Source organism: Cardiocondyla obscurior, linkage group LG13, assembly GCF_019399895.1.
Source record: "Cardiocondyla obscurior isolate alpha-2009 linkage group LG13, Cobs3.1, whole genome shotgun sequence".
Taxonomy (NCBI): Eukaryota; Metazoa; Arthropoda; class Insecta; order Hymenoptera; family Formicidae; genus Cardiocondyla; species Cardiocondyla obscurior.
The window spans coordinates 854,048-878,355 of record NC_091876.1 but is presented as its reverse complement, the minus strand read 5'-3'; the positions used below and the strand labels follow the sequence as shown (position 1 = coordinate 878,355).

The 24,308-nt window shown below is 42.1% G+C and overlaps 1 protein-coding gene across 9 annotated transcripts in view; it reads left to right on the top strand.

Annotated features, from left to right (window-relative positions):
• Positions 1-24,308, top strand: part of Ih (hyperpolarization activated cyclic nucleotide gated potassium channel Ih) — a 105,629-nt gene that overhangs the window by 8,950 nt on the left and 72,371 nt on the right. For 8 of the 9 annotated variants that reach the window (XM_070665008.1, XM_070665006.1, XM_070665005.1 and 5 more), the window contains exon 3: positions 15,322-15,405. In XM_070665008.1, the coding sequence (XP_070521109.1) occupies positions 15,322-15,405 (84 nt within the window). Of the gene's footprint in view, positions 1-15,321; positions 15,406-18,828; positions 23,468-24,308 lie in introns of those variants that run through there. The other variant, XM_070665009.1, reaches the window with a different exon arrangement.

Genomic DNA, 24,308 nt, shown 5'->3' with positions numbered 1-24,308 from the left:
AAAATGTCAGGGCAACGAAAAATCGGTGATTCCGCGCAATTTCCGAGCGCGTAAAAATCCTGTCGTATAACGCAGAAAAGGGCGGACTGATTAAAAACAGGGCAGCTGTCAAAATAATCTCGAAAAACTTAGAAAAAGCACACTCGGAAATGATTCTGTCGGGCCGATACGTCGAGCCGATAGCAAAAAGTTTCATCGAACTAGAATCGACATTTCTTTAAAGATAGCATTCGAACACGTACGAGACTCACGAAAAGAAAAGAAAGGAAAAGAAAAAAACAAAAAAAAAACTATCTGCATAATATGATTTAAATTATTGATATTATATTTAGCGACAATTGACGTAGATATCGTTAGCTGTGCTTAATTTACTCTTTATCAATATTCATATATACATATATTTATATCTGAGGCTATACAATGTTCAGCATAACGTTCTTGTTATATATAGGGTTAATTAAATAGCACGTGGTCGCCTATCACAACATAAAACGCTACACAAGATTCATATCTAAAACTGCATCAAATCATTAAAGTAACGATGACCATAAACGTTATCGTTGGAGAAATTCTCGTCGCGATTACCTCGATTGACACTACGCGATACGGGAATATGCTTTAACGCGCCCTGAGAGTTCCTCTTTTTTTTTTTTTTGCAAACCGCTCGTAGGGATCGATACGCGATGTGCCGGCCATGTGTAGCTGGTATTACGACGATGCAATGTTCATGTATCCAAAGCTAAGCAAGAATGGGTTTGTACATGCACATATACCTGCAAATCGGTTTCAAACTTGCGACCCGTCAATCGTTGTTTCTGTTTGTGATGTAACTTTGTCACAGAGAAAATCAATTAATTCCTGACCCCGTAAAGTCGAAGTCACTTCTCGTTTCGCACTCGCGTGCGAATAAATCTTACGACGATCGACAGGGATATACCGCACACGGTTGATTAAGTACCCCGTAATATAGGAAAGTAGCGCGACCGCGATTATAACCCGATAAATTAACACCGCGGCCAAACTATCGTGACATGAATGTCACGCTGATCGATTTCCCTGGCTCATAAAGCTCGTGCAATAATTGTCAATTTGTATTATTGCGCGCGTAAATCAATTATTATCGTTTATTGCTATCAATTTGACCAGAAAAATTAAACCATTAACGAATAGAACGTTTGATACAGCACCAAAAGTACGGCGGAAAATGTGCGATTGTCTAAAAACCTATAATTACGTGTACGAGAACGTTGTTTTGGATCGTTGTAAAATTCTTACGATTTTCTTATGCATTTCTTTCTTTCGACAAATTCTTTGGCAGTTCAATATATGTTTCCCCCCCGAGGGTGATATAAATCCTGCAGTTGTTCAACTGTCATCGTTGAGCAACGCTTTGTTCGTCGATCTTATTATTTCTTGCCTAACGGGGTTAGTCTTTGTATCGCGCGAAATTCTTCGAATAATCTCACGCTTTAAATTTCCATCCGCGAAGACGAGGGTTAACAGCAGATATAATTTATCGATCTCAAGTAATCTTAATGACGCGAATTATTATGGTGATTCTTTGGTGAAAAATATTTCTACATAATCTTTCCGTGCTGCATTTAGAACCCTAACCGCTTACCTTTACGCGACGAATCATTAAGAATCGATTTTTATATCGGTTGGCTTTTTGTCAGGTATCATTGCAGTTTAATAATAATACGATGCCGCACGGGATGACGTTTATATTTTATTACGTGCATGGCGCAGGACGACCCTGCGTTTCTCTCGATATATACGGACTCGGTCGGGATTTGACAGGCGGAAAGTTACGAACTCGAAACGTCGCCGAAACTCCCGCAGTCGTCGCACGACACATGAGCGTGCACCTCTGATGTAGTATGACTTAGGGCCCTTGCGGCGTGTGGGAATCGGGAAGATATCGTGACAGAACACGCAATCGTACATTATCGTTATCCGCGCAACGGCATCGCCGCAAATTAAACGAGAAATCCTACTAGGGTCGGTTGTCGGGGTAGGAAAAACATCGTCTCGCCTAAGCTATGCGAATTTAGTTAGTACGCGACAATCAGTCCGCAATAAAGGGACTGACGACGTTAAAGGGTGGTAAGTGGTGGCCACAGTTTTCGTATCTAAGATAACAAGATAGGAACGACGGAGGTGTATGGTAGGCGTTACGGAGAGTCGACTAGGGAGCAATCAATAACTGACCCATATTGTAGTCCTCGTTTTCCTCTCTCCCTCTCTCTTCTATCTATACTGTCTCCCTTTCGCCACCCCGCGGGCAAACTCTCTTTCTCCGTCTACCTGCTCTCTGCTCCTTCCTTTTTTAACTCCTGCGCCCTCGCTTTCTCATTCTTCGTTCACGAGTCTTCCTTTCTTACCAATTCTTCTTATCAATACTTGCTCAACGATTTGTTTGTTACACTTGTCGACCCGCCTTCGTTCTTTCTTTCCAAATCAATGCTCATGTCTCTCTTCATTTTGCAATATGCGTGCGATTAATTTTTGGTTTTTTATTTTATTTAAAATTGTCATTTAAATCGCGTCGGCATCTTTAATTATTTTAATAATAAAATTTTATGGGTAAAAGCATTTCTTTTTTTTTTTTTTTTTTTTTTTTTTAATTTTTTAAAAATATTTGTTTGGGTGAAATTACTATCTGCAACGTTTTTATATATTTCAATATTAAGTTTCTTAGCGGTTACAAGCTATTAAATTAAAAAGGAGTAAATCTATTTTATATTATTATACGACAAGTCCATTTCGGTCATCTTCCGTTGGTTGACTTATATTTTTCAAGCTCAATACCCTGATATTCTCAATAAGACTTGATTTTATAGTTAAAAATTGACATCGTGCCAATATTTTTATTATAGATAAATCTATTCTCGTAATGTGTTTGTCCTGAAAATATCATCTATGCATTTCTGGTGTACACCGTATTTTCCTATAAACTCAAGTCTCAGGCGGGGTAATGGCTTAATGCGCTCGCTTTGCGCGCTGCATTTAACGCAGAATTATAAGTACATTATGACGCGAGAGTGAGCGTCGCGAGGATATTTATAATCGCGTCTCTCTTTACGCGAGCTCCGGTAATCCCGCGCACTCTTTTCGCGAACACGGGCTTATTGTATAGATCCGTAGCCGCTTCCATTCGAAAAGCGAAGATTCGCCCGCGTATCGCGTTTAATCCGATCAGATTCCTCCGTCGCCATGATTTATGCCCGCTTCCGTTTAGTCGACCGGCGATACCGCGTTTTTACGCGAGATTATTTCGTGACAATCTAAAAATCACTCCGCGGCCTATTAACCTTTAGATGCACGCGCGGATTTTTCTTGAAAAATGACGCGCCGCCTTTCTTAGCTCCGAGATATGACACTATCTTGGGAACGTAATGTCTTCCGGTTTTTTACAGAAATATTAAGGCGCGGAAGTTAAATGTTGACGTTCAATGGTGAACAAAAATTGGGAACCTAATTAGAAGATATCTAATTTTAATCATGAAACGAGCGAGCATTAGATCAATTTTTAATAAAAAAAAAATTTATTAATTTTTATCGACAAGATCGTTCTAATTTTCTTCTCCAAAAATACCGAGCGAGTAACAAAACGGCTTTAGAATTTATGAAAATAGACTATTCTTTTTCTTTAAAGTATCTACATCGCCTATATAAAATTGTGAAATTTCTTGTCCCGATTTACGGAATTTTTCCGAGCAATAGTAGAACTCCGAGATACAGTATTTCGCGGTGTATTATGTCGCTTGACGTGTATTCGATAGAACGATTCGATCAGGACGTATCCGCGCTGTCAGAAGGCAACTACACCACAGAGAATCCTATCGAGCGAAGAATAATTATAATAACTGTTCAATCGTATCGAACAAGTGCCTCTTCTCTGTCTTTCTCTCCCTCTCTTCCGACAAGTAGTTTTAAATCAGTGATCCAGATCTTTTCGATCGTGAGCTATCCGCGCCTTGCAAATAGGCGACTGAAGGCGTTTTTCGAGTAGGCCTGAAAATGGGTGTCATCGCGTAGAGAGGGTGAAGAAAGTGAAGGAGTCTGAGAGAGGCAGCGTGGGTGGAACGACGCGCCAGGGGGACGAACGGAAGAAGTGCTTAGAGAATGGTAGCGGCTCGTATCTTCGCAATCTCTGTCGAGGTTCGCATCTTGCAGCCCTTGAGGGCTCTACAATATCTAATATCGCGCTTTAAATCACACGTTCGAGATCGCATGCTGGTTATATCGATATAAAGTCGTAGGCAACTGTCCGTTGTCTGATTGAATTCGTCGCGGACCGAAAATCGCTTATCGATGAAACAATTTTATGCGAAATATTAGTCAAATAAAAAAAAAAAAAAATTCTAAAACGTATTATCTTTCTATTAGATGTATAAAAATTACGCGGAGGTTGTCTCTGACAGGTTTAAAGTTAGTTAAATTCATTTATAAGTTGCAACGGATAAAAAAATATAAAAAAAAAAGTACATAATATAATAAAAATCTTGTGCTATCGTTATATCTTTTTAGAACAAACTCTCTTCTTTTTTAAATATATTAAAAAAAAAACTAGCGCATTATTTTTAAATCAAGCCACGATCGAAAGCGAATACTCCATTAGGTAATATTTCATACCGGTATTGTTTAACAACAGCGGTTAACAAAATTAAGCGGTTTAGAATAATGCGGCGATCGTATTGAAGCTCACTGATTATTATATTATTGTGTTGGTAGGGATTGGACTATTGTCGGGACTACCGGGCGATCACCATCGCAGACCTATGAACAATAGGGTACATTAACTCTTGTCTTATTTTTGCCTTCATATTTTATTCCTTACGCTCGAATTTTTCTCTCTTCTTCTACTTCTACTACTACTACTACTACTTTATATTTCTTAGCGGATCATTTGATACATATCAATTCGCCATTGTCACCACTTTATTCGTCTCTTTCTCTCTCTCTCTCTCTCTCTTTCCTTCTATCTTTTTCTAAAAATAAAATATAGCCTCTTAAGTCTTAAGTCATAAGTCACGCATGCTTTGACATTTCTTGTCTTCAGTTTTTTTTTCTTTCTTTTGTTTTTCTTTTCTTTTCTACCTATTGTCATCAACTTTTCAACTTGGTCATCTTTTTTACGACATTGCGACGGAAAATAGTGCATCAGATTAGCGTATGGACTTATGAAACGCATTTCGTGTTTTAATTCTATCCCGTAATGCATGCGCAGCGGAAGTAATAGTTCACTATTAATCGATAAGATATTTTTTCAACCATTGTACTTTGACTTATTATCATTTTTAATAATATTATTCGTCAAGGGTGTGCGTGAGTATGTGTGCGCGTGTACGTGTGGCGTGTATATGCATAAAACTGTGCAGGTAAGTTTCACAACGATTAGTGTTCGTGTGGCTTCTAGCTTTTGAAACATATTTATTCTAATTTTTCTATCACGTCTCCAAATCTGCAATTTCATTCTGCGATTAAGGAATTCACTAACATCGACGATAAGCGGTTGGTAATAAAAATATATTTTCGAGCACGGGCGGTTTCTAGTTCTTCAACTCGCTGGTCGGAATACTCTCTAGATAATAATCGGCTACTCTAGAAAAATAAGTACGCGTGACGTATGACGAAAGTAGCACGACAAACGAGTAATTTACGTCGGCGCGTTTTCTGAATGAAAAATTTAAGTACTTAGACAGTTGTGATGCTCTCAAGATTTATATCCAAACTTGCATTTGCATATTAATGCGGGTAAAAGCACTGTACTTAACTCGAGCCACTATTAGTGCACTCTCAGCAATGCAATATCTTTCCGCGGCAAGCAAATATATTTTCGCTCAATGCGAATATAGGTGAAGCACATTACTATGTTAATTCTTAAAAAAAAAAAAAAAATAATAGTAATAACAACAGCCGTAACAATTCAATTTTCCTAATCAAGATCAAAGTGTAACGATCTGCTACATACGTGCGGTGAATATATAAAATCGCGTTTACTAATGTAGCATTAAACCGACACGGGGTAACGAAATAAACGGAAGCCCATCGTGATTTGACGGATAATATATGACGTTCATTATAATCCAGATTACTGGACCACCAGTTGTTATCATGTGAGCCATTTCTTATTTTCTAACTCGTTATTGCCTTCCGTGACATTTCCCTCTCATCAAAGAGTTAAGAAAAATTCGTTCTATTCAGAGACGCTCTTATGAACCCACCCGATCATTACGCCGACCAGCGCAAGGAAGAGTAAGCGAGTCACTTACCGCTACTGCAATCTTCTATATCTTTACCCTACTATTTGACTTGAGTCACTTAGCCCGCGCATTCATCTCTTCTAGATTTGTATTGTAAGGATTCTCCACGATTAAGTAGATTTTATTGCACTTTACAAGTAATTCTGACAGAGTTACGTAAATAAGATGGAATAATACGTTACCGCCACTACTTTACAATTATTTCATACATTTATTCATTAAACTCGCGCAAACTAATTAAGAAATACAAATAACGTACAAAGAAATTGAGTGGGCAATAATAAAGAGTAAAAAGAAAAAAAAAAAAAAAAAAGAGAAAGAAATCTTTCAAGAAACTTGAAATTATCGTGAATATTTTAATAAAACAATATTTCATTTTCTTCATTCTCACTGAATCTTATATTGTGTACATTGATATTATTTTATCATTCATCTTCTGAAGTTAATAAAAATGATAAATGAAACAGATTGGACCCCTATCGATTATATGCCCGAGTCGAAATTGATTCCTAGCGTTACCTAATAATTAGCTAGCCGATTCGTGGTTCATCTCGTGACTGTCTAGCGAAACTATCCACCACTGAGCCAGAAACAATGCGCGCGCTATTTTTTCGAGACTCCAATTACAAAGTACGAAGAAAAAATTAAACTACTTACCAATCTGCATGACAGCGGAGTTGATGAGTTCTGCCGGTGGCTGTAACATAAAATGCAAAATATTAATAGAGATGCTGGTATATCAATTAATAGAGTTAATAAAAAAAATAAATTTTTTTAATTAAAGATTTTATTTAAAAAATTGATGCTCACCTAAGAGTTGCTCCGCCGATGCAGGATGCCCGTCCCGGGCCTGCTCCTCCTCTCAGATGGGACGTGCCGAGTCATCCTTCCGCGCACATGTAACTCGCGAACACCCCGACCGTGATTTTACTGTCGCGAAATTTACTGAACACTATCGCGCGTTTTACGTTCGGTACTCGCGTTTATAAGAAAACCGTACGACAAAAAATTCCGCTCGAACAATTTACGAAACTCCCGGAACGGCCGACGAACCGACTGCGGTTCGTATGATTTTTAATTTCGGCGGTGACGACACTTTCGTTGCCGGTCAACGCGGATGCAACTGCGTCGATCTGTAACAGAAAGAAATATAAAATTAAATTGTAGAAATTCCACAAGTATTTAGTCGGCAAGCTATTAGTTTCGCGTTTCCAAAAATTAATTCTTACCTCTGGGGCTGCTCCGTTGATGTCCGATGCCTTTCCGAGGCCTCCTCCTCCTCCTCCTCCTCCTCCTCCTCCTCCTCTCAGACCTCTCGTCAGGGTGACTGGCTTCCTCTCAGATTCGTCCTCGCACTGGTCCCTGCGAACAGAAAGCCCAGACAATTAGTTAGGACAATTACTTCGGAGAAATAAACGCGTAAGGATATAACTTACATTAAGGAAAGAGACGTTATCACCCGTACTCTCCTCACACGCAGAATGGGGAGGAGAAGATAGTTTTCGTGCCGAAAGGTTTAGTTGAACGCAAATACGTACTTATTACTTTCCGTACGGAGACATGTGCTTGCTGTGCCGTGCGTAATACGTGCGTGCTTGCGCGACCGCTGAAGAAGGACAAAGCGAGAGTGGGAGTAGTGGGGGAAAAATACATAGCGCGCGGCACGTAGGCTCGCGCTCGCTCTCGCTCTGTCCCCCCCGCCTCACCCCACCACCCCCGCGCCTATCTATTCGTTACTTTCGTTCGAAATGATTGTAATATTTAATTAGTATGTCCAGACAAAGATACAGTACTTCCCCCAGGTCCTCCTCGATCTCGAAAATCGCCAAGATCTTTGTCTGAACACATTAATTAAATATTAAAATTAAATATTAAAATTATATAATTTAATAGGATTATTATCTCTTGTTCTTTTCGTCTTTTCTGCTCTTTGTCTTAATTTTATTTACTTAAAGATCACATGTTCGCAAATATATTCAGCTCCGTTTCAACTCTGATATATGTATATTTTTAACTTTAAAACTTTTTATCGCGCGCAGTAATATTTCAGCATAAAAATTAAGTGCACTTTGTTATCTCAATTGTGGCGGAATTTCAGGGTAACGTGGACGTTATTTACAAATGTACAAATATCATTGAATCTCTCTTCTTTTTTTCTCTCTCTTTTTTTTTTTTCTACTGCAACAGTGGTTTTGCCAACCAGCCAAACCGGCTTGCGTTAATTAATAATAGTAACAAGCAAACGAAAAAGCAACGATCTCTGTAAGAATAAAAAGCAAGTAGGGAAAAAAAAAAAAAATGTATTCGTATGTTCGTGCGCTTGGTACATTTTCATGCGGTGCGGTAGTTTTCAAGCTTTTGTTTATGCGGAAACGCACATAAAGCTCGTCATCAATGTGTTCCTTTCGGTGCGAACACATTGATGACGAGACTGTGACGGCCGGAGGCAATCTGTGCATTTGTTCTCCGTTAAGGGTCGAGAACAAGGCCGACTCAACATTACTCTTCTATCGTACAATAACGGTAATTAGCTTCGTTGAAACCTCGAGTTGAAATCAGGCGTATGCACCTGATACTTCTGACGATCCAGCGAGTAGCTCGAAATAAATAATATTCAACAAACGAAGGTAATTTTAATCGCAGCGAACTCTAATGTGGCGAGTATCCGGTTCGTGAATATTTATTTCCAACGCGCCGTTCTTTTTATAGCTTTTATTAATCTCAAGATAGAAAAATTAACAGCAAAATAACGTCAATGTGCACAGTAAAGATTGAATAGAATCGTTTAAAGAAATCTAATTGGCTATTAAATATCTATAATAATTTCCAATCTCACAGAAATGACTCTTTTATTTGCCGCACAATTTGTGCCTGCTACCCACGATTTGTAATCAGAGCTTGCGCGATATCAACATGTATTAAATCACGGTAATAAAAGAGTAAAAATAGATAGCTGTCTAATTAAATCATGCTTAACGTCATTTTGAAGATTAATAAATGAATATTTTCCTTCTCGATGACTTTCCATGCACAATGACAATTTAACGTGTTGTCGCGCACGGTGCATTAATATAATGAGTCCGAAAATTGGGCTCCAATTATCGAGGTACATACTTGGCCAAATTTCTTTTTGTTTCCGAGCTACTTAATTATAAATTGAAATGACAGGGTCTTAGAAAGCGTGCAAGAAATACAGTTGTACGAGTGCGAGCTACATATATTGAGTTATTTTCAGTAAAGGTAGAAAGCCCGGAGAAACGGAAACACTTGCGAGAAAAACACTCGTGAAAAAAAATTGAAAGACCCGACGATTAAACACGGCGCATAAGCAGTCGAGAGAAGTGCCCGCCTCCCTCGTTATGGTGCACTCACATTAGAGTCGCGTCTATTTTACGACGACAGATTTTTTGCATAATGATGCTAATGCGATTTAACACGTTGTGGCGAGACAGAGAGAATTTCTCGGCCATAGAAAAATTCTCGGGAAGGGAGGGAGAACATCGTTATACATTGTAATCTTCAATGAGCATTTCAACATTGATTCTATCGTTCTATCAACCGATTTTAAAACTTCTCGTATCGTGCAGTATATACATTTACAATTTCCATTCCTTTATTTCAACACCCAGCATTAAATATCGAATAATGATTAAAATTATATCAAATTTATTGACGTATGTACGCAAAATAGAACTGTCCTTCTCAACGACAGCGTTTCATTTCTCTCGCGCGTATACATTTCCAATAATTATCATCTCGTTAGAGTAAATTATGACAGCGTATTAATTTCAATGTTATCTGTCGTCCGTAAATATTCTGACAATTACGCGTTACGGTAATGATCTGCCACCGGCGGACAAAGCCTTTTTCCCTTCGAGTATCGGCATCGAGAACCGCGGCAACCTCGGCCTATCTAACCGAGTATCTTTAACCCCGCGAAATCAACCGTGCGCTAATGTACAAAAAGTACTTGGACCGGGGATATTTTCCACGATAACAATTATCGAGGGCCATGCCGACACAAAAGAAGGCGAGATCGAACACGTCCTAATTGTGGACTCACCCTTAACGTTCGAGTTGATTGTTGGCGATGGTAGCGGCGGACGGGCTGATGGGCAGGGGAGGACAATGGAAATTGCGAGCTTGAAGTAGCGCCGGTGTAAAGACACTTTCTTTTGCTCCTTTTGCCTTTAAATTGCTCGCGGGTGCGCTCAACCGCACCGGCCGTGTGCACGGGATAGTCTTTTCGAGACCGCGGTATGAAGGCTCTCCTCGTCGGCTCTCTCTTTCTTTCGAATGTGCGCACGGGCTGAGCTCTTTCCGTTCACTCATACACGCGCGAAACACCCCCTCCCGGATGTACGTGTACGCACATGCACATGTCGGTACAATCTCGCAGATGCGCCGCGGACGTCGTACGTCGCGACGTCGAGTCACTCTCTTACGTTTCGACGAACACGGAAGGGACGAGAGTACGCTGCCAGAGCTTGAGAGTGGCTGCAGCTACCCTCGTGCGTATTTAGAGCGTAGGACGTCGCGATTAAGTGCGATTGAGACATACGACTGGATAAAAGAGACGACGTGAAATTACAACGTCGATGTAAACGCGATCCTATCGTATTTCTCCGTTGAAATGCGAAATGAATGAAACGGTTTAAATACGCGATACGCTGAAAAGCGTATCGCAAATCGGATTCGTCTGCGAGACGAAGACGTATAGAAAACGTATGAAATAAATGAATTATGCACTTCCGCTCTTCGCTTTTCAACCTCGTTCTCGCAGAAGCTCCGTTTCTCGTTACATCCTCTCATGTGTATTTCATAAAACGTTTTTTAAAATACGTAATATTTCAATCTGAATATATTTTCTGCGGGATATTATATTGGTATTCATGCACCCGTTCGTTCCCTTCGTGCGTATCAATTTTTTAATTGCAAAGCCACGTAACCACGAAATGCCGAGTTGATTGCGAAAATGTCGAAATTGTCTACTAAAAGTTTATTAAAATATTATTTGCACACTCTATTTATCAATTTACACGTAACAAGTGTATCTTTCGCGCGTTACGTTCCGATCGATATCATTTTGTTACAATCATTACGTATAAAATCATTAAATTGTCTCACCATATATATATGCTTCCCAATCATTTTTGTATTTTTTTTTTCTTCTTCGCAAAAGATTTTTTTTTTTTTTTTTTTTTTTATTTATAATTATTATTAGGAAAGTATTATAAAAGGTAAAGTTAGAAATATCGTGAGCATGTTTCGTTAAACATTATCACAAAGCCGGCGATGATATCTAATGCAATATTTATGGACGTATTTTCAGTTTATCGCTAGTTAGCTACGTGAACCGGGCTAGATGTATATATTCTTGATTATATAGAGTTATAGACGAGATATTTCCCAGTGGAAAATGACATTTGGATTAGTTGTCACGTTGGAGGAGAGTATGTATCAAACTGAAATGTACTATGACTTTCGCTATTTTCACCGCAATTCCCAACGGGGGTGAGCGCGAGGACAACAAATGCATTCCCTAGCATCGGTTCTAAAAAAATCTGCCCTATTTTTTAGCCGACGTCAGGCTTTCGATCGGTAAAAATCTGCGGTTGATTTCTTCATCGAGTTATTTTGCGCAGCTTGCAGACTGCATCGTGCGACGTTACGTGGCGCAAAAGATTCCGCAATGACTGCATTGCACGAACAGACACGCGAGGATCAGCATATTCGAAAAGCCTCCTATCGTCTTATATATTTTATGCCACGTACCTTTTATATTTATGTACGTTCCCTTTATACGCAATTTATTTCGTATCTACGAAGCATACTCGAAGGGGAACACTCGAATTATCATTAATAATGATGTAGGATAAATTTTTCACGAACGAAATTTAAAAAGGTGAAACATTTTTTTTTATACTATATCGGGACGAGAAAAGTTTTTAATTATTATAGCCGCCGATCGATAATAAGCTTCCTCAAACAGATTCGTTAAAAATTTCGTATAAATCTCGAAACTTTTTACTATAATGCAGAAAGGGATTGGCGAGAAATGCAAATGCTTCCTATAATGAATACTCGGTGCTGAAAGTCTTACGATGTTTCCAAGTATTTGCATATCGAGAAAACATGTATATATTTTAGCACGGCGAATAAGAAAACGAAAGAGAGAGAGAAAGAAAGTTAGGGTAGCCAGGACATTTCGTCGCGAATATTTTCCCCGAGTCGAGCGACGCATACAAAGGCTCGCGGTCTCGCAATAGCTACAGACGACGCTCGCAAGTGCTAAGGTCGTTCGATAACACCTCTTTTCCGCGAGCTTTCAGTTAAGAGATAAGAATCTCGGATTCGAGGCCAGACGAGCACAGTCCTCGAGGCGTCCTTTGGCCATCGGCAAATTTCGAAAGGGCGCTCGACCTCGCGCGCCGACGGAATCGAACAGAGGGAAAGAAAGGGGGGTGTCAAAGAACGCGGGGGCTCCTTTCCTTATCCCCAAGTACATATACCCGAATGCGGATGAATTAGAGTAACGCTGCACCCGACAAAAGACATACTACGCGTATTGTAGACCATGTATTTTTTTTTTTTTTTTTTTTTTTTTTATTCTTTCCCTTTCCTCTTTCTCCCTCCGACAATATGGCGTCTCTTCACACGGGCGACTAAAAGAAAATCGGGGGAGTGCTCGATACATTGCAGAAGGTCAAGCGCCCTCCGCGCCAGACAATGACAAGCACTTGGAGTTTCACGTACAGGCACGTCGAGCACGTGTGTGAGGTGGACATGGAGAGGCGGCAAGGGCGGAAAGGAAGCCCCGGAGGGATGGGGTATACCGTGTGTTTCGCGCGGGTGCCGTATCACCGCCGATGTATCCTGTAGGTCATCCTGGCGTTCGGTATTGACCGACCGCGTGTACGTTACCTGCCACCGACTCCCGAAATATTGCTGCGATCGAGCCGCGCGGAATCTTGCCCGCGATACCTTTCTCGGGCCGCAAACCCACCCGCGGGTCTCATTTTCGGAATCCTCCTGCGCGAATTTCGTTAATACAACTCACCGTCGGAAAATTGCCCTCTCGGAGAGAAAGAATTTCCCGTCGACGTTGATTTAATTTAAATCACACCGTACCGTGATTGTTCCCGTTTTAGGTACAGAATCCCAAGTTATTGGACAATTCGTTAAAGTCGATCGACGTTGGAAAGACTAACTTAGTATTTAACGCTATCGTCAATATTTTTCTTCTTTCGACTACGCAGACATTACTCCGTTTAAGAATATGAATTTAATATCGTAGTCTGAATCGGGCGCACCTTTGTTATAATAATTGCGTCGAAAAATCTCATCGGACGTGGGTCTTTATGAACAATGCAGCGGCTCGATATAAATCAAGATCGAAAGTCGCGATTTTATTTTCGTTGCACGGAGAACGGTGTTTAAAACGGTATGAATCACACGACGGTGTGCGTGGCCTGTGGTACGTGTGTGTGCAAGCGATTACAATATTTAAAGGATGTTACGTCATTGTGGTCTCTTGTACCCACTCCTACAGTCGGGCGAGAATAACGCGGGATTTAATTTCACTGCCAGCCAATCTATTTTATCTCCGCCATTTGTTTAGAGTACACGTGCTTCGTAGCGCGCGACTCCCTGAATCGTGTTCGGACTTACGCAATCTGATTGCAACGCGCGCGCCGAACGTATGCTAATCGACGTGCATTTTCGGCAGAAATGAATATTGCGAGAAAAAGATTCGCGAGCGAGCGAGAGAAAGAGAGGGGGAAAAAAAAAAAAAAGAGAGAAAGAGTTTTTTCATTTAAAACAATTTCTCGACCTGGAAAATTTCTTTTTAATAAAAATATCAAAGCTCAAGATAAACAAGAGCTCTTTAATTAATTAGAAATCTTTGGCCGATCAAATAGTTTGGCCTCAAATATCGATTTTATCTTTTATCTATTAGCTTGATTAGCTTAAGTCGAAAAAAAAGAAAGAAGAAAAAAAAAAAAATCTCGGCCATCGAGATACTTAATGCGGTGTCTAATTGACCTCGTTATAAAATGATCGATCTTTAAAATCGGCCAGAATAAAATCATTAAAGTATTTACACGTGTGATATGAGTACTTTCCAAGCACGTATACATGGAATTTTGCTACTTGCGTGCGTATTCTGTGCTCAACTGCCCTGCTAAACTGGGAGGAATGCGAGTGTCAAAGTCTCGCGAGGCATGCATGCCACTTAGTCGCGTTGCGAGCTTCGTTTGTTTATATCGAATATTATAATGAACATTTATTTTAATATTAGAAGAAAAAAATGATGCGACTTACCAATCTGCATGACAGCGGAGTTGTAGAGTTCTGCCTGTAACATAAAATACAAAATATTAATTATTAATTTTTTTTGTTATGTAGAAAGAAGAGTAAATAACGTGCCCGCTCTGTAATGCTAGTTCCCGATATTAAAATTGGGCGATACACGCAATATCACTTTAGATTAAACGCTTGTGCGTGTTCTATATTTTTTTTTTTTTTTCCTTTATAATTGTCGTTATTTTTATCCAATTTATTTGCTCGCACGTCGCGCAATGATTCCAATTTTTATATATATATTTATGTAGATATATATTTTTTTTTAATGCAAATGCATTCATCAACTAATGAATTTATTTAAACGTGTCAGTATTTTATGCATACATGTATCTTTATTTTCTCGTTACTATCGCCTCTCTCTGTCTCTTTCTCTCTCTGTCTCTATCTCTCTCATGCTCTTATATTTCCTGTTGTAATGCATGAATCCACGTATTGTAAAGTCGCATATTTCCGCGGGGGTACAACATCGGAGTTTCGTTGGCGGCTGTAATATTTATTAGAGCGTATGCTTATTTCGATGTTGCACTCTCGCGCCTTTCTCCGCCCCGACGACGACAGCACAAAGTGTAGCGACCACGAAGAGCAAGAGATCCGCGAGACAGCGAGAGGTGACGAATATGCACAGTACGTAACGCAAAAGGGAATTAATTCTAATCTTCCTTTTTCCATTTTTTGCTCCATATAGCTGCCACGGAATTGAAAACCGGCATGCCGCGAAGCACGAGAAGCGCCCGTCGCAGAAGCTCGAGACGTCCTGGCCGTTCTCTCTGTAAGTCCATTTTCAAGTTTGCCCGATTGCGTAGCTATATCGTACCCTTCGGGAGCCCTCAATCGTACGGTTCCGCTCCGGAAACACGTAGAAACGAATGTGCTGTTTCTGCGCTACTTTCGTTTCACCAATTCGGTCGGTCCAGCCCGACCGCATGTAACTGGCTTTATCGATACACTTCGCCTTTCTCTTATTAATTGTTAAAATACTACGTTCAATTTTATTTTGATTTGTTTTAATTTTTTAAAAGCTTAAATGATTGAGACATACGAGAGAAATGTTACCTGTATGAAATAATCGAGCGTATTTCAAGTAACGCGGTTAAGTGTTATTTCACGTGGACGAAAAAAAAAAAAAAAAAACTGCGAGCACTTATTTTCAATCATCATCAGAATTGAGAATAATAGACATTAATTTCGTCATTCGTAAAAGCATGACGTCAAAAGTTTTTTAAACTCGGGCACAATTTATTAAATACATTACTTGATACGTGACAACGCGTAGGTGCAACATTTGTCATCATAGCTCATAAAAGCTTTTCCCTTTACTCGAAAAATTAAACATTAGTCTACAAAAATACAATTGATTAAAATTGTAAAAAAGAGTTTAACGTCGAGTCGCAATTCAGCCGACGTAAAGCCCGCACGTCAAATTACAATCTCGTATGGTCGGCAAACGTCTCGATAAGATTCAAAGGTTGAAGACGGGCTCGTACAAGCAGTCGGTTCCGTATCTTAAATTTAAACGCGGAGATCATCCAAGTGCTCGACCGCGTTGGGGGCTGACGTCATTGTTGCTCGAGGAATCTCATTATTTTAATAGATGAAAGGAGCCGAGCGCTTAGAAATTGATCCGGGCCGTCAAAGCTACCGAAAATTATGGCTTGATATCTACCTTACACAACTTTACGTTGGCGCCATTTTTACGATCAATAATCTCCCGCCTTTCGTTGCGGCTAGATGGCACATTCTGCCCAGGCATCGTTCTTGCTCGAAAACTTGTTACATCCACCGTGCGATAGCGCCACGGCGTGCTTTATAAACTTTGAAAAGCGCATTTACGAAACTTTCCATTTAATACGTCTTTTTCCTTTCGTTAATTTACCATTACAAAGCGGTAATTAAAACGAGCACTTCCGCGCCTCCCGCGCGCTTTGCAACGGAGTGCATAATATTAGATAATAAAGATTCGCCCTGCGAAATGAAGCGTGCGATAGAGCTGCAGGCGTACCGTAATATAATTAAGCATCGGTGATTGAATAATAATATATGAATCCATAGAAGCTGAAGCACCGCGGTTTTCGTCAGAGCTAATATTAATATAATTTTCGTAAAACACAGTGGTAGAAAATGTGAGAAAGAAGACGAAATGTCTCGTTTCGCGTCAACGCTACTACTTAATTGCGCATTATGCATATTATAAGCGACAGATTGGCGAGATAAATTTTTTTTCTTTCGAACGAATTCCCACTCGACGGGATAATTTGCACTTCGATAACCAATACCTCGCGACGTTGTGTTATCGTAATAAATCATCGCTCGTTACGTGGAATTTTAAGTAATCGCTTGCATATTATATGTATGCTGCAGCAGACGGTAGATTTATGCGCGGTAACGCGATATCGTTGGGAGGAATTGTTTTAATACAAATCTGCCACTCTGAAATTAACGCATTCCACTATTTCTACAAAACAATCGAATCACAAAATATATATATATATAAACAGAAATAAAAGAAATATGTACGAAAATAATGAAGATTAGGAATATAATACGATACAATGCGGTGCTTTGAAATATTTATCGCATTCTCTGCAGTGTCCGGCTTTTTAAATATTCATTAATATGTAGGCTTTACGGTAACGTTTTCTTTTATCCTGAAATTCTCCTACGTAAAATATATCATCCTGCTAAAATAGGTGACGTAACGGTAGAAACCTTGAAAAATTTGCGACAATCTAGTAATAAAATGTAAGAAAAATCGATAGACTCCGATGTAATTTACAGAAGTGAAATATATATCTAATCGTCGTATATTTCGGCAGCTGGACGCGTTTATTTTATGCGAACAATTAAACGCGGGAGTCGCGGACAGTAGGTATTGCATTTTATTGCAGCGACGACGTAATATGGTGGTCGCAGAAGTGAAATAAAATAAAAAAGCGGTCGGACGTCCGTTCGGTCTACGCGCGGTGGCGTGGGTGGGTGGGTGCGTTACGACGATTCGCGTAATTATTTTATTTAGCGCCGAGCTCGTTCGCTCGCGCACGGACACTCCGCTCTTGCGATCGTCACGCTTTTGTCTACCCTGCAGCAACCCCCTTCAGCGTCCCTTAAATTTCATGTTTTACACGTCGTTGCATATGCATGAGTAATTAACGGTGAACGATCGCGACGCGCGTCACGATTAAACTGTGTTTTGTTTGAGCCGCTTTCTCTCTCTCTCACCCTATCTTTTTCTGTTTTCCTCCCTGGCCCCTCCCGTCATCGTGTTTAATTACATGTGCTTTTGGAGCCTGATAACGTCCGTTGGCCGTGTCGGTGCGAGCAAGAAGTAAGTCAAGGATCAACCCGCGCGCCGGCTGGACGAATTTCGGCTAGTCCCCGAATTATCGTGGGCGCGCCCGACCTTAACACTGATTGGTCGATACCCCGAAATAGCCACGAGGGAATCTGATAACGTCGCCCGGCGTACAGGGTGTCTCGGGATTCTCTAATCAGTCCGGAAATTAATCTCTCGAGAAAAACGTTAAGACGCTGACAATGAAATTTCGAGCGATTGAAAATGAAACTTTACTCCCGAGGTGTAATTAAATAAAAAAATTCTCTCTTAACTTAAATGTACCTATGCGCCCCGTCCCGTCGAAATCTCGCGAATTAATTAGCCGGACATCTGTGAACGATATCAAAAAGTTGTGATAAATAACGTTGAAAAAAAAAATTTTCTTTTTTACGAGATTTATCAAAGAATCTTGAAATAAAGGTAAAAATCTATTTTTAAACGTACACAAAGACGTCGCGGAAATTCCGCTAAAGCGTATAAATCTTCGTCGGTTGTGCTTTAACGCTTTGCACAAGGAATAGTACAACCAGCGGCTTTAATAATTTTCTCTGGTTTAAAATTCCAACAACAAAAATCCGAATGTCATCGGCTTCTATTATTCCAATACGAACGGTCCGGTAAAAGAACTCTGGTTTATTTAAGGATTCTCCATCAGTCGATGGGAGATAAATATTTCGCGTTGTTTCCCGGCGTCGTTCGTTTCGTCGACGAAAACCGGATACTGACGTCGCTGAATGTTTAGCCGGCCAAATTTACTCGCAGCGAAAAACCTGAATCGAAGCGTATTTGAAAATAATTTATGTATTCGAAGCGCACCAACACCTCGAGATATTTTTTAATTGTAATACAAGTGCCGTATTTTTTTTTTTTTTTTTTAACGGTGAATAATATTGAACGTCCAACTATTTGCATTTCGCGTGAAACCGTGCATGCTCAAGTGCATGCTGTACCGTGTAACGCGGATTACGGTTATGGAGCGATTTCCCAGACCGCAGGTGAAACGATGATGTACAATATATGATATATTACGCGATAAACGGTCGACAGAGAAATAAATGTATAGAAGAAGTGGAAGCTTACGGACGCGATCAAAAAGTAATCGATCACAGGTGGAAGATATGACGCTGGGATTGAACAAATTTTGCAAAGTGAACGCGTGATCGAGCGCAGAGATCGTTCCGGTGAACGGAGAAGACGGGATGAAGACGACCATCGAGGTGGACAGCAGCAGCGTGTTTCGATCCTCCGTTTGACGTCGTTTATTTTCGCGACGGCCGGCCATTCCTTCTCTTTTTGTGTTCCGTAAACGGAACGTCTATATATAAAGATCGCATCGGGAACGTGGAGTTGGCCGGGTGCGCGCGACCGAGGGTTGGAGCGGCGAGGGTTGAACGGGGGATGGAGTATGCGCGCGATGGTGTGGCCATTCGATAACGAAGGGATGCGCGGAGGAGAGCGACGAGCTCTCGACGAGCGCGTGTATACCTTTGTGTATACATCTGGGAATTCGACATAGGTTAGCGGGAGGTAAACGTGCGTACGAAAGACACGAAACGTCATTTCATCATCGCGGATATACGTGAATCCCATAGCCACAGCCCGGAGACGGCATTTCGCGGGAGTGATCAATTCGTGCGACCTGAATGCGTATCTCTGTGAGCCCGGTCCGAAGCTCAGTCAGCAGACGGGGGTGAGCCGGAGAAGAGAAGCCAGCGTAAGAATCTGTTAAACGAGCAGCTCGTATTGTCCACGGAAAGGACCACGAGAGCCTCGTCCTTCAGAGGATTGCGAGAGCCCCGAGCTTTTGTCGTTCGTTCAGAGGAGATCGTGAGAATTTCAAGTACATAAAGCTTATCTACACTTATAAGGGCTCGTCGTCTAAATGACATTTTTTAAGATGAATTTTTAAAGACGAGTTCGACATCAATCAGTGATGAAAAAAAAGTTCTATTCTGCTGAGGCTTTTTCCTGGGATTTTATTAGAAAGGGGGAGATTGATTGTTGATAAAAAGTATGATGATGGATGGCAAATGGCAGATGCTAAAAAATATCTCGAATGGTGAAAGATTTATCATCGTTATTGATTAAAAAGGATCTAAATAATCAGATATCTGTAATGTTTTCGTGAACCTGCAACTTGAACGCCGCGTTCGAACAAGTCTAACAAAGGGAACGAAGAGCATGCGGAACGCGAGCACGACGATGCGGACGAACGATAGTGTCCTCTACTGATTCCGCGTGGTATCTCCTGTAACATGAGATGGAGGACTCGTGAGAGGTGCGACAAGATCGGATTCCGTCATTCGATCGTCCAGCCATACGCGATTCGGTCAAGGAGAGACTCGGCGTCGAGGACGTCGGCGTTTCCGAGGTCGGACGCGTCGCCATCGATCCAGAAGAGGAGGCTGACCGATCGTCGGTACCGAGAGACTGGCGGACCCCCGGAACACCGGGCGTAGGGTGTCGGATCGATTCGCAGGGAGCACGACCTTCGAGTCACGTGCGCGCCACCGACCGAAAGTCGATGATACGAGCGGCCGCCGCGTACGTGAGGGATTCGAGGCTTAAAGAAAATCCCGAGGTTCGGATTTCCGACTTCGGGGAAAGAAGAAAGGAAGGAAGGAAGCGAAGACTCGTCGTCCTTGATCCCCGGCGCGCGATACCCGTGGATGCATTTATTTCCGACCGTCCGAGAATAATCCCGGCTTACACGATCTATTCTGGCGCGGGTCGTGGTACCACCCTGCAGAGCGCGGGATCCAGAATCGCAAAGGGCCTAGCTATCTATATGCCGTTAGTGACTGGCACTGCCGAGCGCACGATACTCGCGGAGCCGTTCTTTCGCTGTTGCTGGCAGTCAATGACGCTGTCGTTCTAATTTTACCGCGATGTAACATCGCGAGCTGACGGCGATCGCATGGAAAAAAACTCGCGTTTTCCGCTCGACTCGTCGCGCACCTCGTGGATGGCGAATCGGGCAATCGATACGTCGCCCTACGTTGAAAATTCCGCCTTCCGAAACGCGCCGCGGCGCCGGTACCGGCGACGTCGACTCCTCGACGTAATAAGGCCACTTTACGCCCGTACGAGGCGCACATATGCCACCGTGTCATATCATAGCTCATACAGACTACGTACGCGGACGCTATTGCTCGTAAAGGGGTTAGATCGATTTTATTTATGCTAATCGGCCCGGATGACGAATTGCGCGCGAGCGATAAAGAGGGCCGCGATCGATTTGCGGACTTTTCTGCGAAGGGAATTTTGTATTCAGACCGAGACCGTCGATAGAGCTAGAGAGGCATGACGTGCACGAACCGAGACTTCAACGCGCGCAATTATAAAACATTAGCATCGATTGCTATCGCGGCAGGTCGCAACGAGATCGTAATTTAGTTTGTCATTTCGATTATCTCGTTCGCCATCCTTTCCTTCTCGGAACTTAACAAAAGTAGAAATATAAAGCGAGAGAAAAAATTTTTTTTTTATCTTACACGATACGGTCAAAAACGTTCGTATATCGGTATCGATAGCTGAGATATTTAATAAAGATTAATTATCCATAAAGAGAAAACGGCTATCGGAAGAGACTCGAAGATACGACACGATTGACGGTGAAGTTAATTGCTTATTCGTAGAGATCTATGCGAAAAAAAAAAAAAAATTAAGATCGCAAAAAGGATACGGGTCGTATAAAAAATGATGGAAAACCGATAGTCGGGGATAGATACAACGAAATACACTCTCGGAAACGAAGGAGCGACTCGAGCAGACTACGTCTCGGTAAGCGAGATCCTTCGGGATACTCGGCAGGAGAGAGCGGATGATTTCGAGATTATCCGCGCGACGTTCGTCGAAAAATCTTTTGCGAGTTCGACGGGCAAGAGTACGGGAGTCTCGTGTTCGATGCGCATGTCCAGTGCCTTGACTACCGGGACGCCTATACCTACATCGGCGTCGCGAAGCACTCGGGAAAGCGACACACATATCAAAGTTTTGCCGCGTATTCGCGATAAAGTCGCGCGCCTCGTCCACCGGCGTGATTCGCCGCGCGAGACCGGCGAGCTGCCGTCAAGTGCACGCCGAATACGAAAGTAACAGAGAACAAGTACTGAGTGCGCGAGCAAGAAAAAGGAGGATATCTTTCCTCGCGAGATTCTGAAAACTCGCGCGCGACTTTCGGAACGTCAGCGCTTAGAAACATAAAGAGAAAGAGAGAGAGAGAGAGAGAGAGAGAGAGAGAGAGAAAGAGAAAGAAAAAGAAAGGGAGAGAAAAAGATTCTTTTTATTATTATATTACCGAAAAATTGGCTGTGCCGCTAACTTAATCAGAGCTTAATGCACGCGTGAGAAAGAGCGTGCACGCGCGCGCGCGTTCGTCTAGTTTTTTATTAGCGCTCGGAACCGGCTGTGCTGTTAATTAATCAGAGCTTAATATACTTAGCGCGTTACCGCGTAGTGTTCGTTAGCTCGGCGACGTCAGCTGGGGGCCAGGGGGAGAAAAGGTAGGAGCGGACGGCGACGTCTTCGATATTTTTGCTACGTCCTTTCTGATTGCTTGTTTACGACGACCGAGAGACCGAGGAGACTGAATCATTTCCGCGAGATCAAGCTGCAATTAGCGAATCCTCCCCCGCCTGTCCTCCCGCCCGGCCTGATCGACTGCCGCCGTCGTGGTGCCGAGCCGGTCGAAAGGACCGACGTCGGCTTTTGGAAATTTACTACGTGCCCGCTTCGCGCAACTTCGCCCAATGTAACTCATCGAGCAACGAAACCCTCGCCGTTTGCGATCGACCGTCTGTTTGTCTCCGGACTCCGCGGCAGATAGAGCTCCGCCGAAGGGAAAACAATCCTAAATCTCACCCCCAAGACGCGAAAAGGGTCGGTCAGCTCCGCTTCTCGCCGCTTGCATATACGCGCGTGGCCCAAATACATAATTTCGAGGGTATCTGTTTGCCCGAGCAGCAGCGGCAAGGAAGAAATAACAGCGGGGGGCACCAGCTCGCTCAAAACGATAATAACGATATAAACGGAAGAGGCTCAATGTTCTTTGGCGATTCAGATCCTACCCGATCGTCGCAATTATTCTCGCTCAACGTTATTCTCGACCGGCTATCCGCTGGCGTACACGTTCCTCACAGAGACGACTCGGTCATGTCATTTCGTAGCATCCTGCGAAAGTGCATCGAGAAAACGCGCCGTGTGATCGTTGACGCGCTCAAGAGATGAGCCGCCGTCGCGCGGATCGTAATCGCGAGTCGTCGCGTACGCGGATTATCGACGCGCCCGTCGGGGGATGCCGAAGCTGATTCATCGCTTCCGTACTTCGGGCACGGATTGATCGAAACGGGGAGATTCGAAGAAACTGGAGTCAGCGGCAAACGAGGGCGGACTTCTGCACGGCCATGACCAAGTACGGCTTCGCCAGACTGGCTCTATGGCGGCCGAGGCGCTCCATGACCTCGCAGCCGTCGAACAACCAGGAAAACAACCCTCTAATGTATGACACCATTGTACTTTGCACTCCGATATGTATAAAGGACGTACGGGAAGTCGCGTGCTTTAGTTACGGCAACGAGTCGGCTTTTAAACAATTATTCGATTCAATACGGAATAATTCAAGCGCGGCCGTCATATCATTAAATTCAGAGATATTCGAATATGATAAAACTTTAATTAAAATTCGCATTAAAGATTTATTTTATTAAAGCTCGATTAAAGCCGGATAAATAAAATTTTTAATCATTCGCTATGTATGAGAGTTTGTTGAAAGAATTTTATACGAATCTAATTTAAAAAAACGCGACTTTCGGTGGGTCCTGTATATGTATTTCTTTATGCAAATAAAATACATTATTGCTGACACGCTGTGTGTGCTTTGGATGTTGCCGTCGGTGGACTCGTTTGAAGACGATCGATTTCAGTCTCGGGCAAGAAAGTCTAACACCTATGAGAATACACGCTGCGTTCGTATTCGACAACTCTTTGCGGCCCATGTATTAGTTGTACTTAATAAACGTATCGACGTACACGCCCGCCACGTACGAGAAAACCTCCCTTTTCTTACGCTTCATTTAGCTTGCTCACAGGTTAATCCACGCTACCGTCATCACCTTTTTTGTTTTCGCCGCGCAGCCTTTCTTTAACACATTTTTATCCGTCCCGCCGATCAGCGCTTCGTGCTAGCTTTGTGTGTGCCTAACATTGGAAAAAGGCGAGCTTAAAAGCTCGTGCAACAGCGACACGTTGAAAGTACAAAAATTGCAAAGTATATATTAAGTACGTTTATCGCAATATTCATCGAGTGCCTCCGTTAACTTTTTTTGCCGGTTTAAAAGAAC